Consider the following 19,700-nt stretch of genomic DNA (forward strand, 5'->3'; position numbering starts at 1 on the left):
GCACGCCACCTTGGTTGGCGCCAAAAGATCAACGTGTGTGTGTGAGTGTGTGTGTGTGTGTGTGTGTGTGTGTGTGTGTGTGTAAGGTGCACACTCAGAGGTTCGGCCCGGCGGCTTAGCGGTCACGTTGGACGAGTCGTGACTGACACGTTCATCAGGCGAGTCGCTCACAAGTCAGCGTTTTTTTGTTGTTTTTTTTCCGAGTATGCACAAACTCAACAACTCACTTCGGACTAATTGTCACTTAGGCGGGACTTTAGGCCGTATCAGGAAGTATCTTTGGGATACTGTATCGTATTTGGGATACTGTCTCGTATTGTCTTCGGGATATTGTATTGTCTTCGGGATGCCGTATCGTCTTCGGGATACTGTATTGTATCGTCTTCGGTACGCTGTATCGTCCTCGGGACGCCATATGGTATCGTCTTCGGTACGCCGTATCGTCCTCGGGATGCCATATGGTATCGTCTTCGGTACGCCGTATCGTCCTCGGGATGCTATATGGTATTGTCTTCGGTACGCCGTATCATCCTCGGGATGCCATATGGTATCGTCTTTGGTACGCCGTATCGTCCTCGGGACGCCATAAGGTATCGTCTTCGGTACGCCGTATCGTCCTCGGGACGCCATATGGTATCGTCTTCGGTACGCCGTATCGTCCTCGGGACGCCATATGGTATCGTCTTTGGTACGCCGTATCGTCCTCGGGACGCCATATGGTATCGTCTTCGGTACGCCGTATCGTCCTCGGGACGCCATATGGTATCGTCTTCGGTACGCCGTATCGTCCTCGGGACGCCATATGGTATCGTCTTCGGTACGCCGTATCGTCCTCGGGACGCCATATGGTATCGTCTTCGGTACGCCGTATCGTCCTCGGGACGCCATATGGTATCGTCTTCGGTATGCCATATCGTCCTCAGGATTCTGTATCGTACTATCTTCGGGACGCCGCATCGCATCGTCTTCGGGACAATATCGTTTTCAGGACAGTATCGTCTTGGGGACGGCGTATGGTATCGTCGTTGGGACGGCGTATCGTCGTTGGGACAGCGTATCGTATCGTCCAAGACGCCGTATCGTCTTGGGGACGCCGTATCGTATCGTCGTGGGGACGCCGTATCGTATCGTCTTGGGGACGCCGTATCGTATCGTCTTGGGGACGCCGTATCGTATCGTCGTGGGGACGCCGTATCGTATCGTCGTGGAGACGCCGTATCGTATCGTCCTCGGGACGCCGTATCGTATCGTCCTCGGGACGCCGTATCGTATCGTCCTCGGGACGCCGTATCGTATTGTCTTCGGGATGCCGTATTGTCCTCGGGACGCCGTATCGTCTTCGGGATACTGTATCATATCGTCTTCGGGATGCAGTTTCGTATCGTCCTCGGGACGCTGTATCGTCTTCGGGATACACTATCGTATTGTCTTCAGGATGCCGTATTGTCTTCGGGATGCTGTATCGTATTTGAGATACTGTATCGTATCGTCCTCGGGATGCTGTATCATCTTCGAGATACTGTATCGTATTGTCTTCAGGATGCCGTATTGTATTCGGGACGCTGTATTGTATTTGAGATACTGTATTGTATCGTCCTCGGGACGCCGTATCGTATCGTAAGATCCTACACAGGACCCTGAAGGTCCCAGGACTGCTGTAGGACCCCAGCATGGAGGACATCCCACCCCAGCATGGAGGACATCCCACCCCAGTGGGGGCGAAAACAAAGAGTATAACATGTATGGGATCACACCATCAACATGTTGGCTAGCATTAGCAATTAGCATCAGCGCTATCATCTGCTCTGGTAGAAAGAGTGCATGGTCTTGTTGTGTCGATGGCGTGTGTGCATGAGTGCGTTAGCGTGTGCGATCAGGGACGGGGTGACAGCAGGACACGCACACGTGTCAGGGAATAGGGGGTCCTGGCGAGACACGGGAAGGTCCCCAGCAAAGCATTGTGGGACACGAGGATGCTCCCTCAGCATCTGTTGAATGTCAGCTGGCGTCTTGTGGCTCAAACGCAGGAAATCAAGCTCTCGTGCGTCGCGTCGTACGCCCATAATTGGCGCCACGAGACCTCGCCACGCTACGGAAGTTTTAGCCAATGGGAACGCTGAGGAACGTCTGTGGGAAAGATTCACCATGGCTGAATAAATATCTTTAGATGGGAATAACCATGGTGGATTCCGTCTTCTTCAGGATGCTGTATGGTATCATTCCTGGGATACTGTATCGTATTATTTTCAGGATACTGTATTGTATTATCTTTGGGATACTGTATCGTATTATTTTCGGGATATGGGATTGTATTCGGGATACTGTATTGTATCATCCTCCGGATGCAGTATCGTATTATCTTCTGGATACCGTATTGTATTGTCTTCGAGATACTGTATCGTATCATCCTCGGGATACTGTATCGTATTCGGGATACTGTATCGTGTCATCCTTGGGATACTGTATTGTATTTGGGATACCGTATGGTATCATCCTCGGGATGCTGTGTGGTATCGTCCTCGGGATGCCGTACGGTATCGTCCTCGGGATGCCGTACGGTATCGTCCTCGGGATGCCGTACGGTATCGTCCTCGGGATGCCGTACGGTATCGTCCTCGGGATGCCGTACGGTATCGTCCTCGGGATGCCGTACGGTATCGTCCTCGGGATGCCGTACGGTATCGTCCTCGGGATGCCGTACGGTATCGTCCGGGGATGCCGTACGGTATCGTCCGGGGATGCTGTGTGGTATCGTCCTCGGGGTGCCGTATGGTATCGTCCTCGGGCTGCCGTATGGTATCGCCCTCGGGATGCAGTATTGTATTGTATTTGGGATGTCGTGTGGTATCGTCCTCGGCTGCCGTATGGTATCGTCCTCGGGATGCTGTATCGTATCCTTGGGATGCTGTATTGTATTTGGGATGCTGTATCGTATCTAAAACCACCCCCCCCCCCATCAGTTTTGTATCGTCTTTGGGATGCGTTATCATTTTATCCTCTGGATACTGTATTGTATTCTGGATAGTGTATCATATCGTCCTCGGGATACCGTATTATCTTTGGGATGCTGTATCCTTGGTATACTGGATGGTATCATCATCGGGATACTGTATTGCCCTGTTAGCTTGTTGCTAATAACCCCATCTGTTGTATTGCAATGAAAAAGCTTCTGCTATGTAAACATGGTCATAACCATCCTATGGGAGTATCCTCACTGGACATATTGGGAGTGTGTGTGCGTGTGTGTGTGCGTGCGCGTGCACGTGCACATGCTCCCGAGGCTGTGGGAATGATGCGTGAGGCGACTTGACAGATGTCTGTCACACAGGAAGGAAGCCTCGGCTCGTCTTGGCGACTGCTCCTCAAAGGTCAGAGAGTTTAGTGATGAGATAGATGTGACAGCGTCCTCTTCCTCCTCGGCCTGTGAAGACCAGGAAGATGGAGCGAGTCCAGCAGGAAGTGAAGCTTTTCCCGCCGAGTGTAATGCGGGGGCTACCGGGATGGCGAGGAGGACATCATGCATCACTTGGGCTCTATGATTGACAGCTCTGGACTCACGCCTCCCTCACGTGTGCTTTGGTCTTCTTCCCGGTCTCCGTCCACCAATCAGCACACTGCATCATGTGTAGTCCCGCCCCTTTAGGTACACTTCCACATAGGGATGAGCTTTAGGACCCGTCCAATATGGCGGCGATGTCTATCTTTGTCTATGCAGCCCGTCGTGTCGTACGCCCATAATTGGCGCCACGAGATCGTGTGTATTGTATACTGATACTGTATCGTATTATCTTCGGGATACTGTATTGTATTCGGGATACCGTATCGCGTCATCTTCGGGATACTGTATCGTATTATCCTTGGGATACTGTATCGTATTATCTTCGGGATACTGTATTGTATTATCTTCAGGGTACTGTATCGTATCATTCTCAGGATACTGTATTGTATTATCTTCAGGATACTGTATTGTATTCAGGATACCGTATCATATCATCCTCGGGATGACGTATCATATCATCCTTGGGATACTGTATCGTATTATCCTCGGGATACTGTATCGTATCATCTTTGGGATACTGTATCCTATCATCTTTGGGATACTGTATCATATCGTCTTCGGGATACTGTATTGTATTTGGGATACCGTATCGTATCATCCTCGGGATGCTGTATCGTATCATCCTCGGGATGCTGTATCGTATCATCCTCAGGATACTGTATTGTCTTATCCTTGGGATACTGTATCATATCTTTGGGATACTGTATCATATCTTTGGGATACTGTATCGTATCATCTTCGGGATGCCGTATCGCGTCATCCTCTGGATGCCGTATCGTATCATCCTCGGGATACCATATTGTGTGATCTTCGGGATACTGTATTGTATTTGGGATGCCGTATCGTAATATCCTTGGGATACCGTATTGTATCATCTTCGGTATACTGTAATGTATCATCCTCGGGATACTGTATCGTATTATCTTCTGGATACTGTATTGTATTCGGGATGCCGTATCGTATCGTCCTCGGGATACTGTATCGTATTCTCTTCGGTATACTGTATTGTATCATCTTCGATACACTGTATTGTATCATCCTCGGGATATTATATCGTATTATCTTCAAGATACTGTATTGTGTCATCCTCGGGATGCCGTATCGTGTCATCTTCGGGATACTGTATTGTATTTGGGATACTGTATTGTGTCATCTTCGGGATACCGTATCGTATCATCCTCTGGATACTGTATCGTATTATCTTCAGGATACTGTATTATATACGGCATGCCGTATCATATCATCCTCGGCATGCCGTATCGTATCATCTTCAGGATACTGTATTGTGTTCGGGATAACGTATCGTGTCATCTTTGGGATATCATATCGTATCATCCTCGGGATACTGTATTGTATTACCTTCGGGGTACTGTATCATCTTATCCTCGGGGTACCGTATCGTATTATCTTCAGGATACTGTATTGTATTCAGGATACCGTATTGTATCATCTTCGGGATACTGTATCGTATCATCCTCGGGGATCTTAACCCCCCCCCCCCCCCCCCCACTATGGCTGCTCAGTGTCCTGGTTGACTATTATTCACCAGGCTGAGCTCGCTCACTAATAAAAGCAAAGGGTAATAAAAGCAATCCTTTAATAATTCATGCTAGCTGAGCGCTATGTGTGTATGTGTGTGTGTGTGTGTGTGTGTATGTGTATGTGTATGTGTATGTGTGTGTATACATGTCAACATGTACCTAATACACAATTCACGTTATGGTTTATGTTATGTGCATTGATACGTGCCTGCAATATTTATTGTCTGACCTCAGCATGACTCCATGTCAAAGCAAACAAAGTACGAGCCACGAATGTCAACACTATGAAGTCACATGACGCATGTCACATGATTTCCTCTGTCAAGGCGGGAATACTGGCTAAATGTTCGTCTGACTTGGTTTTCACCCCCTGCTGATCATGTGATGTTGTTGTTGCTTTAGGGCAGATGGAGGCGGAGCCACAAGAGGTGGAAGGGGCTCGTACTGCCAACCTCAGGACCAGGCTAAAGGCTAAAGGCTAAAGGCTAAAGGCTAAAGGCCGTGGTGAAGATCCCATCTGTTCCATCCATCATCGGTGAGTACCGATACTTTGGCAATTGAACAATGGCAATGGAAGAGAGAAGGGGGGAGGGGGGTTCTCAGAGCTGAATGTCATGTCAAAGTCGCTTTTATTGCAAATGTTTATTGCAAATCCAAAACCGGGAAGTGTACACACAACACACAACTTGGAGTTATGTGTAGCGTTAGCATGTTAAAGTGTACACCTAGCATTGTGTTGCGTTAGCATGTTAGTGTTAGCATGTTTAAGTGTATATGTGGGGTTGTGTAGCGTTAGCATGTTAAAGTGTACACCTAGCATTGTGTTGCGTTAGCATCTTAACATGCACACCTACCATTGTGTAGTGTTAGCATGTTAAAGTGTACAATTAGCAGTTGTGTAGCGTTAGCATCTTAAAGTGTACACCTGGCATTGTGTAGTGTTAGCATGTTAAAGTGTACACCTAGCATTGTGTAGAGTTAGCATATTAAAGTGTACACCTAGCATTGTGTAGCGTAAGCATCTTAACATGTACACCTACCATTGTGTAGTGTTAGCATGTTAAAGTGTACACCTACCATTATGTAGTATTAGCATGTCAAAGTGTACAATTAGCAGTTGTGTAGTGTTAGCATGTTAAAGTGTACACGTGGGGTTGTGTAGCGTTAGCATGTTAAAGTGTACACTTGGACTGGATGTAGTGTTGGCATGTTAAAGTGTACACCAGGCATTGTGTAGCGTTAGCATGTTAAAGTGTACACCTACCGTTGTGTAGTGTTAGCATGTTAAAGTGTGCACCTAGCATTGTGTAGCATTAGCATGTTAAAGTGTACACCTAGCATTGTGTAGCATTAGCATGTTAAAGTGTACACCTAGCGTTGTGTAGCGTTAGCATCTTAAAGTGTACACCTGGCATTGTGTAGTGTTAGCATGGTAAAGTGTACACTTGGACTGGATGTAGTGTTAGCATGTTAAAGTGTACACCAGGCATTGTGTAGCATTAGCATGTTAAAGTGTACACCTGGGGTTGTGTAGTGTTAGCATGTTAAAGTGTACACCAAGCATTGTGTAGCGTTAGCATGTCAGAGTGTAGACCTAGCATTGTGTAGCATTAGCATGTTAAAGTGTATAGGTGGGGTTGTGTAGCGTTAGCATGTTAAAGTGTATAGGTGGGGTTGTGTAGCATTAGCATGTTAAAGTGTACACCTTGGGTTGTGTAGCGTTAGCATGTTAAAGTGTACACCTTGGGTTGTGTAGCGTTAGCATGTTAAAGTGTACACCTTGGGTTGTGTAGCGTTAGCATCTTCAAGTGTAGGCCTAGCATTGTGTAGCGTTAGCATCTTCAAGTGTACACCTAGCATTGTGTAGCGTTAGCATCTTAAAGTGTATACGTGGGGTTGTGTAGAGTTAGTGGCCATGGACCATCACGTGTACTATTGAGTATTACAGTACTTGTCGGTGTAGTAGTGTGTATTATTTTTAGGCTTGTCAAGGTTAATTTTAGAAGTTGGTATTGAATGATGGGTCATAAAAATTGTTCCCCCCTCAGCTCAACCGCTGCACACTTTGTGCCTCAGGCTGCCTTCACTGTCCTAATTAGTGTGTGTGTGTGTGGGGGGGGGGGGGTACTGCAGTTTTATCGATACAGCTGAGATGGATGCTGGCAGTTTGATGGATGTTGGATGAACGTTGATGGATGATTGATTGATGGATGGATGCCGAGTCATGTGACGGGGGGGGGGGGAAGCTCAAAGCTGACGCCTCCTTCCTGCTAACCCCCCAGCCCCCCCCACATCCCCCCAAGCGGCCGCCATGGTCGCCGCAGACGTTCCAGGCTGCAGTTGCCATGGAAACCCTCCCTGTTCGTTACCCCCGACCGTCTACGGACCCCTACGGTCTACCTGAAACCTTTGTAGCCACGCCCACTCGGCTGCCCCGGGGGTCACGTGATTTCAGGTGGCTTCCCGACAAGACGAGGCTGAGGTGTGCCGCTTGGTTACCTTGGCAACTGGAGGCTGTCGGTCAAATTGATGTCTGCCCCCGCGTCACTTTGATTGGCACCTGACATCTGACATCTTGCACGTGTTGATGTTAAAAAGTTACATTTGTTCACTTCCTGCTTTCCTAATATAATTTTTTTAATTTTATTTAATTTTTTTAAATTTATTGTATAGGGTTGTATAGAGTTAGCATGTTAAAGTGTACACCTAGCATTGTGTAGAATTAGCATGTTAAAGTGTACACCTAGCATTGTGTAGAGTTAGCATGTTAAAGTGTATACATGGGGTTGTGTAGCATTAGCATCCAGAAGTGTACACCTAGCATCGTGGAGAGTTGGCATGTTCAAGTGTATATGTGGTGTTGTGTAGCGTTAGCATCTTAAAGTGTCCACCTAGCATTGTGTAGCGTTAGCATCTCAAAGTGCACACCTAGCATTGTGTAGCGTTAGCATCTCAAAGTGTACACCTTGCATTGTGTAGCATTAGCATCTCAAAGTGTACACCTAGCATTGTGTAGCATTAGCATCTCAAAGTGTACACCTAGCACTGTGTAGCATTAGCATCTCAAAGTGTACACCTAGCATTGTGTAGCATTAGCATCTCAAAGTGTACACCTAGCATTGTGAAGCATTAGCATCTCAAAGTGTACACCTAGCATTGTGTAGCATTAGCATCTCAAAGTGTACACCTAGCATTGTGTAGCATTAGCATGTTAAAGTGTATACCTAGCATTGTGTAGAGTTGGCATGTTAAAGTGTATACATGGGGTTGTGTAGCATTAGCATGTTAAAGTGTATCGGTGGGGTTGTGTAGCATTAGCATGTTAAAGTGTACATGTGGGCTTGTGTAGCGTTAGCATCTTAAAGTGTACAGCCAGCATTGTGTAGAGTTAGCATGTTAAAATGTACACCTAGCAATGTGTAGTGTTAGCATCTCAAAGTGTAAACCTTGGGTTGTGTAGCGTTGGCATGTTAAAGTGTGTACGTGGGGTTGTGTAGCGTTAGCATCTCAAAGTGTACACCTTGGGTTGTGTAGCGTTAGCATCTCAAAGTGTAAACCTTGGGTTGTGTAGCGTTAGCATGTTAAAGTGTACACCTAGCATTGTGTAGCATTAGCATATTAAAGTGCATATGTGGGGTTGTGTAGCATTAGCATGTTAAAGTGTACACATAGCATTAGCATGTTAAAGTACCAGGTGATATGACCATACAATGACATAATGGTAACTGGTAGCATTATGGTAACCATAGTAACTGTCAATATAGTGTATATATATATATAAATAGCACATCATGACGATATTCGCTCATTTAGCATGTTAGCCTTTTCAGGAAATCAAAGGCACCAAAAAGTGTCGAGACTCAAAAAGGAGATGAGGAAAAAGACGCGAAGGAGTGATGAGGAGGAGGAGGTGAAAGGAGGCGAGCTCAGTCGTGGAGACAAGCGAAGGACGCGAGGTTAGAGGACACGAGGGAGCGCAGCGAGGACAAAACAAATGCGTCCCCAAAGCGGAGCTGACACGGCTCATCAGGACGTTTTAGCAGAGGTGAAAGCACCTGCGCGGAGGGGCAAAGCACGCCTGGCGCCGCACGTCCAAACGCCTTAGCTCATTATTCATCTTCCTGGAGGCGGGACTCATGAAACATTCACGCCACGGAGATGCTCCGTGCTGAAGATGTGGAGGTGTGGAGCCGGGTCTTCAGGTGTCTTCGGCCGCCATGGAGGGTTTATGTTTTTATGCTTCGCTTTGCCAAAACGGGTGCATGGTGTCGGCGATAAACTATCACAACTATCGCCATGGCGACCGCTAAAGCTAATATATGTAATATGTAAGAATCGCAATTAAGTGCTTTTATGCACACCATAAACCTTGCCATGCAGCCTGCACGTGCGGCGTCGCTCGTTTGCTAGTGGTTGCTTTTGCCGTCGGAATCGAACAGTGTCATGGGTGCCACACGCGGGAGAATTATATTTCAGTTTGGGGTAACCGTTCCATAAAAAAAATTATATATATATATATATATTTCTTTTTAAATGGTACGGTTACCCCAAACTAAAAAATTAAAAATTAATATTAAAAAATAATATTATATATATATGAATATTATATTATATGAATATTATATATATATATATATATAAAATGATGATAATGATAATTTTATAATAATCCAGTTCCAAAATACACACTAACTTCAGTTATATATATTTAATAATAATAATTTATTTATTATTTTATTTATTTATTTATTTTGGAACTATATATATATATATATAGTGTGTATATATATATAATAATTATATATATAATAATGTGTAGTGTTAGCATGTTAAAGTGTAATAAATATTATATGTGTTATAAATATTATATATATGTGTGTTATTAATATTGTAAATATTATATTCATATTAATAATTAATTAATAATATTATAATATAATATTTGTTTGTATTTATAATATTATATTATAAATTTATTTATTTATTTATTATTTATATATTTTTTTTATTTATTTAATATTTATATATTTATATATTTAATAATAATAACAATTAATAATAATTCAGTTCCAAGATACACATTATTTTTCAGTTTTATATATATATATAAAAGTTATATATGTGTATATATATATAACTGAAAAATAATGTGTATTTTGGGACTGAATTATTATTAAATTATTATAAATTGTATATATATGAATTATTAGAAATTGTGTGTATATATATATATATATATATATATATATATAACAACAAACTGCTAACATATAAGTCTTATAAGTCTTATTTATGTCTTATGTCCTCTGATTATATCTACTATGTTGGGTTTTACAAATGTAAAGGTGACTATAGGGGTGTTATTTCATGTCTTGAGGACTCTAATGTGAATTCATTGAGAAGATTGTAAACACGTTTTCTATGCTATGAATATAAAAATACTAATTATTATTATTTCATTCATTCCTACCGCTTATCCTCACGTATGTGGTGATGTGGTGAGGGGGGGGGGGGGGGGTGCTGGAGTCTATCCCAGCTGTCTTTGGCGGACCAGGACTTGAGGCGGTCCACATCAAGTCGGGACCAACTTAGACTTGTTCCACTTTAACAACGGTCACCATGGTAACACTTGCTGATCGCAAAACAATTAACAAGATGCATCGATGATCAATTTCCATTTGCACGGAGCTGAAGACTGTCCCTGAAGCACACACGCACACACACACACACACACACACACACACAATCAATGGACATCAATGTGCAGTACAAGTTTCGAAGCGGCGCAGAGCAGTAAACGAGAAACCCAAACCGGTCTGTACGCCGAGCACGTGCCGCCGTAAACTTCGCCGCCTGCGACCCTCGCACGTGACCCGCACACGGGGGCGCATAAACAACGTAACACCAGAGGCGGCGGCGGCGAACGGGACGATGCTTATCGATCACGGAAGGAACCTCGCTGGAGCGTGACTACTTTTTAATCTCGTTGCCCGAACGTACGCCGCGGCGTGATTTATTCTTCTGTGACGTCCTCTCAGCCGCCGCCGCCACATCAATAAAAATAATCACACTGCACCAGCTGACATGCACTTCCTGTACCGCTAACACCTTCCACCAGGGGGCGCAAAAGAGCAAACTGTTACTATACTCTTATTAATGATTATTAGTGACAGAATAATTAATTATCTGTATTATGATGCAATTAATCTCACCGAAAGTATACAATACTGTCACTGCATTATTATGGCAGATCAAAATCTACAATATGTAATATATTTATGAATATTGTTTTCGACAGTCCTAGCCATTCATAAACTCCGCTGTAATTGAGAATGCAAAATTGACTTTCGACCAATCAGGGTGGAGTATTGCTGTAATATTTTGTCAATTTTGAAATAATTAGTCAATAGTAAATAATAATTAATAATAATAATTATCATAATAATTATAATAATTATTAATAGTGAGTAAATAATAATTAGTCAATCGTAAATAATAATTATAATGATTATTAAAAAATATTAACAATTATAATTATTATTAATTAGTAATAGTAAATAGTAATTAATAATTCTAATAATTAATAACAATAATTATAATTATTAATATTATTACTAATGATTATAATTATTTACTAATGACTAATTAATTAATAATAGTTATAATCATTAGTAATAATATTATTAATAATTCTTATTATTTACTATTGACAATTATTATGTAATAATTATTAATAATATTGTTAATAATTATTAAATAATTAGTAATAGTAAATAATAATTAATAATTCTAATAATAATTAATAACAATAATTATCATAATTATCAATAATATTATTACTAATGATTATAATTATTTACTAATGACTAATTAATTAATAATAATTATAATCATTAGTAGTAATATTATTAATAATTATTATTATTTACTATTAACAATTATGATTTAATAACTATTAATTATTATTAGTTATTTACTATTGCTAATTATTATTTAATAATTAATAATATTGTTAATAATTATCAAATAATAATTAGTAATAGTAAATAATAATTAATAATTCTAATAGTAATTAATAACAATAATTATAATAATTATTAATAATATTATTACTAATGATTATAATTATTTACTAATGACTAATTAATTAATAATAATATAATCATTAGTAATAATATTAATAATAATTCTTATTTACTATTAACAGTTATTATTTAATAACTATTACTTATTATTAAAATTATTATTTACTATTACTAATTATTATTTAATAATTATTAAATAATAATTAGTAATAGTAAATAATAATTAATAATTCTAATAATAATTAATAACAATAATTATAATAATTATTAATAATATTATTACTAATGATTATAATTATTTACTAATGACTAATTAATTAATAATAATTATAATCATTAGTAATAATATTATTAATAATTATTATTATTTACTATTGACAATTATTATTTAATAACTATTAATTATTATAAAAATTATTATTTACTATTACAAATTATTATTTAATAATTATTAATAATATTGTTAATAATTATTAAATAATAATTAGTAATAGTAAATAAAATACTTCTCCTCGCAGCTCCTCACCTTGCCCTCACGTCTACAATGAGACCCTATGAGCTGATGCTAGGCAACCAAACACGGCGACAGCCAATCAGTGTCCACCTCATGACTGGTTATGGTTTTCCACCCCCAACCACTCAAGCACGTAAAAAACGGATTTAATTTCATTCATTCATTTATGGCGTACGCATCTCATTAGTCGGCGTTTCAGGAAAAGGGATTTGTGTGGGCGGGATCGGTGAGCGTGACACTTGACATTTTCATAATTGGCTTCTTTTCCCTCCTTTTGAAATGTCATATTGGAACCACTCCATGAAGGATTTTCACCATCATTTAGATTATCCTATTTTTGGATTGCCCCTGAATGCCCCATGCTGGTGTCTTGTGACAATAGGGAAAATGTGTCATTCCGAGAAGGACTAGAGATACGTACATTACCGCTCCAAAGTTTGGGATCACTTGCAAATATTTTTATTTTGCAAAGAAAAACATATTTTCATGCATTTTGCGAATAATTTTTACATTTTTATCCATTTTTTATTTTTTAATTATAATTAATTTTTAATTAACTTTATTTTATTCATTTATATTTTTTTATATTTATTTTTTGTTTCTTTTAAAAGATTTTTGATTTTTGTTTTGTTTATTTTTTTAAACACATACCAAAGTACGAGGTGATATGACATACTTGCCGTACTTCATCCTGTACTACCTCTTCTTCTTCCTTTTCCTCATTCTGCTTCTTCTTTTTTTTTTCTTTCTTTTTCATTATCTTCACCTTGTTCCTTTTCTGCAACATCTTCCTTTACTCCTTATTCTTCTCATCGGTCTTGCCGTACTTCATCCTGTACTACCTCTTCTTCTTCCTTTTCCTCATACTGCTTCTTTTTTCTTTTTTTCATTGTCTTCACCTTCTTCCTTTTCCTCAACGTCTTCCTTTACTCCTTATTCTTCTTATCGGTCTTGCCGTATGTCATCCTGTACTACCTCTTCTTCTTCCTTTTCCTCATTCTTCTTCTTTTTTGTCTTTGTTTTTTCATTATCTTCACCTGCCTTCTTTTCTTCAACATCTTCCTTTACTCTGTAATCTTCTCATTGGTCTTGCCGTACTTCATCCTGTACTACCTCTTCTTCTTCCTTTTCCTCATTCTGCTTCTTCTTCTTTTTTTCTTTGTTTTTTCATTATCTTCACCTGCCTTCTTTTCTTCAACGTCTTCCTTTACTCCTTATTCTTCTCATCGGTCTTGCCGTACTTCATCCTGTACTACCTCTTCTTCTTCCTTTTCCTCATACTGCTTCTTTTTTCTTTTTTTCATTGTCTTCACCTTCTTCCTTTTCCTCAACGTCTTCCTTTACTCCTTATTCTTCTCATCGATCTTGCGGTACTTCATCCTGTACTACCTCTTCTTCTTCCTTTTCCTCACTCCGCTTCTTCTTCTTTTTTACTTTGTTTTTTTCATTTTCTTCACCTTCTTCCTTTTCTTCGTCTTTTTTTACTCCTTATTCTTTTCATCGGTCTTTACGTACTTCATCCTGTACTACCTCTTCTTCTTCTTCCTTTTTCTCATTCTGCTTCTTATTCTTTTTTTCTTTGTTTTTTCATTATCTTCACCTTCTTTCTTTTCTTCAACGACTTTGCTTTGCTTTGGAGTTTGTTTTGGTTTGAGTCGGGTCAATGATGTTAACCAAGGCACCACTATATGTGGTGTATTTTGAAAATACATGAATTAAATAAACACAAATAAAAACAAAACACACACAAAAAATTAAATAAACAATTAATCCATCAGATCAACAACATTGCAAAACAACAAGACACCAATTGACTGCAATGCGTTCCTCCACTATGGCGCCGCCCTGCTGGCCATGTGAGGATCACGCAAAGCATCATTGAACGGATGATTGCCCGCAGCAGCAGCCAGGGGGCGCCATTGTTTACATCCAAGCTAAGTGATTGTGACAGGTTAAATGTGCGCCGCCGCACGCCTTTTTATTGACTGTGGAATGACTTTTGGCGCTTCGAACTCGTACGTGCGTGCGTGTGTGTGACCTCTGCTGGTGCGTGAAGGTCATAGGCTGTGTCAGCGCCGTCACATGACTCACGTTTTAATGTCAGCTTATTAGACGCATCAGGCCAGCGGATGAAGGTCGTTTTTTTTTTCCAGGCCCGATGACTCGACCCCCGGATGCCGGCGATGCCGCCGCCCTGCATCATCGCACACACGCGTGTAGATGACGATGATGATGATGATGAGGGTGAAACAGAAGCAAAGTGTCATGAGGAGCACGTGTAAAAAAAAACGTAACCTTTGACCTCAGGCAGAGCAAGATGGCGTCCGGCGAGGCAAAGCGGATTGATGGGAAGAAGAAGAAAAGGTGTCGCATTGCGGAAGCTCTCACATTGATTTGTGGCCGTTGAGACGCCGCTGATACGGCGGCGAGCGCACGGACGTCAGCGGCGGGTTGGGGGGGGGGGGTCGGGGGGGTTTGGATGAGGAAGTTCACCTTGACGACATCCCGTGCACGTCACGCTGAACGCGTCCTGTTGCCGTTTCAGACACGTGGCGTGGGGGCCGAGGGGGGGGGGGTAAATGTGGGCCCCCCCCCCCAAGTAAAAGGGGGCGGGGGGTGCCGGTAAAAGTTGTTGTCCTCTTGGGGGAGGGGCTGTCATGTGATTCACCCTCCATATTGCCAATGATTCACATCTGGCCTTCCTTTTCCTCCTGCTTCTTCCTGCTTTACTTTTTCATCCTCTTCCTGTACTACCTCTTCTTCTTCTTTCTTTCATGTTTTTCTTTCTTTCATTATCTTCACCCGCTTCCTTTTCTTCAATGTCTTCCTTTACTCATTCTTCTCATCGGTCTTGCCGTACTTCATCAACTTCTTTCCCTCGTGCTTCGTGTTCCCTTTTCTTCTTCAGCTTCCGAACATCCTCTTCCTCTACCTCTACCTCGTCTTCTTCCTTTTCCTCGTCGTTCTTCTTTTTTCATTATCTTCACCCTCTTCCTTTTCTTTGTCTTCCAAAACTACTTATTCTTCTCATCGGTCTTCATTCTGTACTACCTCTTCTTCTTCCTTTTCCTCATTCTGCTTCATCTTTTTAATTAGTTTTTTCATTATCTTCACCTTCTTCCTTTTCTTCAACGGCTTCCTTTACTGCTTATTCTTCTCTTTGATCTTCATTCTCTACTACCTCTTCTTCTTCCTTTTCCTCATTCTGCTTCTTCTTTCTTGTTTTTCTTTCTTTCATTATCTTCACCCGCTTCCTTTTCTTCAATGTCTTCCTTTACTCATTCTTCTCATCGGTCTTGCCGTACTTCATCAACTTCTTTCCCTCGTGCTTCGTGTTCCCTTTTCTTCTTCAGCTTCCGAACATCCTCTTCCTCTACCTCGTCTTCTTCTTTTTTCATTATCTTCACCCTCTTCCTTTTCTTTGTCTTCCAAAACTACTTATTTTTCTCATTGGTCTTGCCGTACTTCATCCTGTACTACCTCTTCTTCTTCCTTTTCCTCATTCTGCTTCATCTTCTTTTTTTGTTTTTTCATTGTCTTCACCTTCTTCCTTTTTGTCAAAGTCTTTTACTCCTTATTCTTCTCATCGGTCTTGCCGTACTTTAGCCTCTACTACCTCTTCTTCTTCCTTTTCCTCATTCTGCTCCTTCTTTCTTTCTTGTTTTTCTTTCTTTCATTATCTTCACCCGCTTCCTTTTCTTCGATGTCTCCCTTTACTCATTCTTCTCATCGGTCTTGCCGTACTTCATCAACTTCTTTCCCTCGTGCTTCGTGTTCCCTTTTCTTCTTCAGCTTCCAAACATTCTCTTCCTCTACCGCGTCTTCTTCCTTTTCCTCGTCGTTCTTCTTTTTTCATTATCTTCACCCTCTTCCTTTTCTTTGTCTTTCAAACCTCTTATTCTTCTCATCGGTCTTCATTCTCTACTACCTCTTCTTCTTCCTTTTCCTCATTCTGCTTCATCTTCTTTTTATCTTTTTTCATTATCTTCACCTTCCTTTTCTTCACTGTCTTCCTTTACTTATTCTTCTCATTGGTCTTGCCGTACTTCATCTTGTACTACCTTTTCTTCTTCCTTTTCCTCATTCTGCTTCATCTTCTTTTTTTTGTTTTTTCATTGTCTTCACCTTCTTCCTTTTCGTCAAAGTCTTTTACTCCTTATTCTTCTCATCGGTCTTGCCGTACTTTAGCCTCTACTACCTCTTCTTCTTCCTTTTCCTCATTCTGCTCCTTCTTCTTTTTTTTCTTTGTTTTTTTCATTATCTTCACCTTCTTCCTTTTCTTCAATGTCTTCCTTTGCTTCTTATTCTTCTCATCGGTGTTGCCGTACTTCATCAACTTCTGTCCCTCGTGCTTCATGTTCTTCTTCAGCTTTTTCCCTGTTCATCCATTCAGGGTGCCCAGGACGCCTCTGCCATTGAAATTAAGAAATACTTTCCCATTTCAGCGTGAAAAGCTTTTTTTTGTGTACTCGCCCTTAGTGTGTAGTGTTAGTGTGTACTGTGTGTTGTTGTTGTTGTTGTTGTGTAGTGTGGGTCTGTGATGCATCATCGGAGGGATGGAAGACGCGGCCTGTAGCGCCCGTAGCAAAAGTCCCTGAAGCGACGTGGTCCGTCATGAATTAGTCATCACTGTAATGCATATGGAGGCGCCCCCCCCCCTTGCCCCCCATGCCCCCCCCCCCCCCCCCCCGCTCTCGTGACTCTACATTATTCATGAAGGAGGCGTGGCCAACGTCGCGTCGAAACACATGATGTCGCGGAAAAGTCGTATTTATCACGACTTTTATTGTTTTAGTTGCTGATTTTTTTTAACCTCAACTAGACACTTTTTTCTTGTCTCTATTGTGACATCACTTCCTGTTTCTCATCAACAGGAAGTCACTTATTCACAGGAATGAGAATGTATTGTGATAGCGTCGACGAGATGTGTTTCACTAGCTCCGTGTGCTCCGTCATCAACATGTTTGTCCTTGATGGTGCCCCCACCCCCGGCCACCCCCCCCACGCCCCCCGCCAGGAATAACAATGTCACAGCGGCGTTTTGTATTCATCGGCTCAGCTAGCCAACCTGCGAGCCGCTCTCAGACCATTGTATGCAAACACCGCCGGGCCGCGCTGTCACATGATGTTGGAGAGTCCACATTGTACACAATACCCACACCCCCCCCTTACCCCCCCCCCCCCCCCTTACCACCCCCCCATACACAGTATCACGGAGCCAGGACGCATATAGGACATATGATACAATGATGCAACAGGTGGAGCTGGAGGATAACAATACTATTAATACTACTACTAATCATAATAATAACAATACTATTAATACTACTACTACTAATAATAATAATAACAATACTATTAATACTACTACTAATACTAATAATAATAACAATACTATTAATACTACTACCATCATAATAATAACAATACTATTAATACTACTACTAATCATAATAATAACAATACTATTAATACTACTACTAATCATAATAATAACAATACTATTAATACTACTACTAATCATAATAATAACAATACTATTAATACTACTACTAATCATAATAATAACAATACTATTAATACTACTACTACTAATAATAATAACAATACTATTAATACTACTACTACTAATAATAATAACAATACTATTAATACTACTACTAATTATAATAATAACAATACTATTAATACTACTACTACTAATAATAACAATACTATTAATACTACTACTAATCATAATAATAACAATACTATTAATACTACTACTACTAATAATAACAATACTATTAATACTACTACTAATCATAATAATAACAATACTATTAATACTACTAATAATAATAATAATAACAATACTATTAATACTACTACTAATAATAATAACAATACTATTAATACTACTACTACTACTAATAATAACAATACTATTAATACTACTACTACTACTACTAATAATAATAACAATACTATTAATACTACTACTACTAATAATAATAATAATAACAATACTATTAATACTACTACTAATAATAATAATAACAATACTATTAATACTACTACTACTAATAATGATAACAATACTATCAATACTACTACTACTACTACTAATAATAATAATACTATTAATACTACTACTACTACTAATAATACTATTAATATTACTACTACTACTACTACTACTACTATTAATACTACTACTACTACTACTACTACTATTAATACTACTACTACTACTATTAATACTACTACTACTACTACTACCAATACTATAAACACTACTACTACTACTACTACCAATACTATTACTACTACTACTACTACTACTACTACTACTACTAATACTATTAACACTACTACTACTACTACTACCAATACTCTTAACACTACTACGACTACTACTACTACTACTACCAATACTACTACTACTACCAATACTACAATAGTATTAATACTACTACTACAATAGTAGTAATAGTATTAATACTACTACTACTACTGCCAATACTATTAATACTACCACTACTGCCAATACTATTAATACTACTACTACTACCAATACTATTAATACTACTACTACTACAATATTATTAATACTACTACTACTACAATACTATTAATACTACTACTACCAATACTATTAATACTACTACTACTACCAATACTATTAATACTACTACTACCACTACTATTAATACTATTAATACTTCTACTACTATTAATACTACTACTACTATGAATACTACTACTACTACTACTACTACTACTACTAATAATAATAATAATAATAATAATAATAATAATAATGAATTGCATTTATACAACAATTCCCACTAAGGCGAGAATCTACACACACACACACGTGCACACACACACGTGCACACGTGCACACACACACGGACCGCAGTCGTAGATGAGGTGAGCTCGGTGCTGGACTTGATCTTTTTTCAATTTGCTGTCAGGACCCGGAACCATCCATCAAGACCTCACCCTGCTCGCCGTGC

General features: G+C 40.0%; 2 protein-coding genes across 3 annotated transcripts in view; one reads left to right on the forward strand and one right to left on the reverse strand.

Annotated features, from left to right (window-relative positions):
• Positions 1-19,700, forward strand: part of glra1 (glycine receptor, alpha 1) — a 123,782-nt gene that overhangs the window by 9,485 nt on the left and 94,597 nt on the right. For both annotated transcript variants that reach the window (XM_058064702.1, XM_058064703.1), the window contains exon 2: positions 5,503-5,635. The gene's annotated coding sequence lies outside the window, so the exon portion shown is untranslated. The remainder of the gene's footprint in view (positions 1-5,502; positions 5,636-19,700) is intronic.
• LOC131109562 (dynein heavy chain) lies at positions 1,797-4,669 on the reverse strand. Its single transcript, XM_058061719.1, is given in 7 exon segments — positions 1,797-2,127; positions 2,481-2,804; positions 3,800-3,995; positions 4,030-4,139; positions 4,141-4,392; positions 4,394-4,504; positions 4,506-4,669. Coding segments are annotated over 7 exon segments (1,488 nt in total).

This window comes from Doryrhamphus excisus, chromosome 2 (genome assembly GCF_030265055.1).
Source record: "Doryrhamphus excisus isolate RoL2022-K1 chromosome 2, RoL_Dexc_1.0, whole genome shotgun sequence".
NCBI lineage: Eukaryota > Metazoa > Chordata > Actinopteri > Syngnathiformes > Syngnathidae > Doryrhamphus > Doryrhamphus excisus.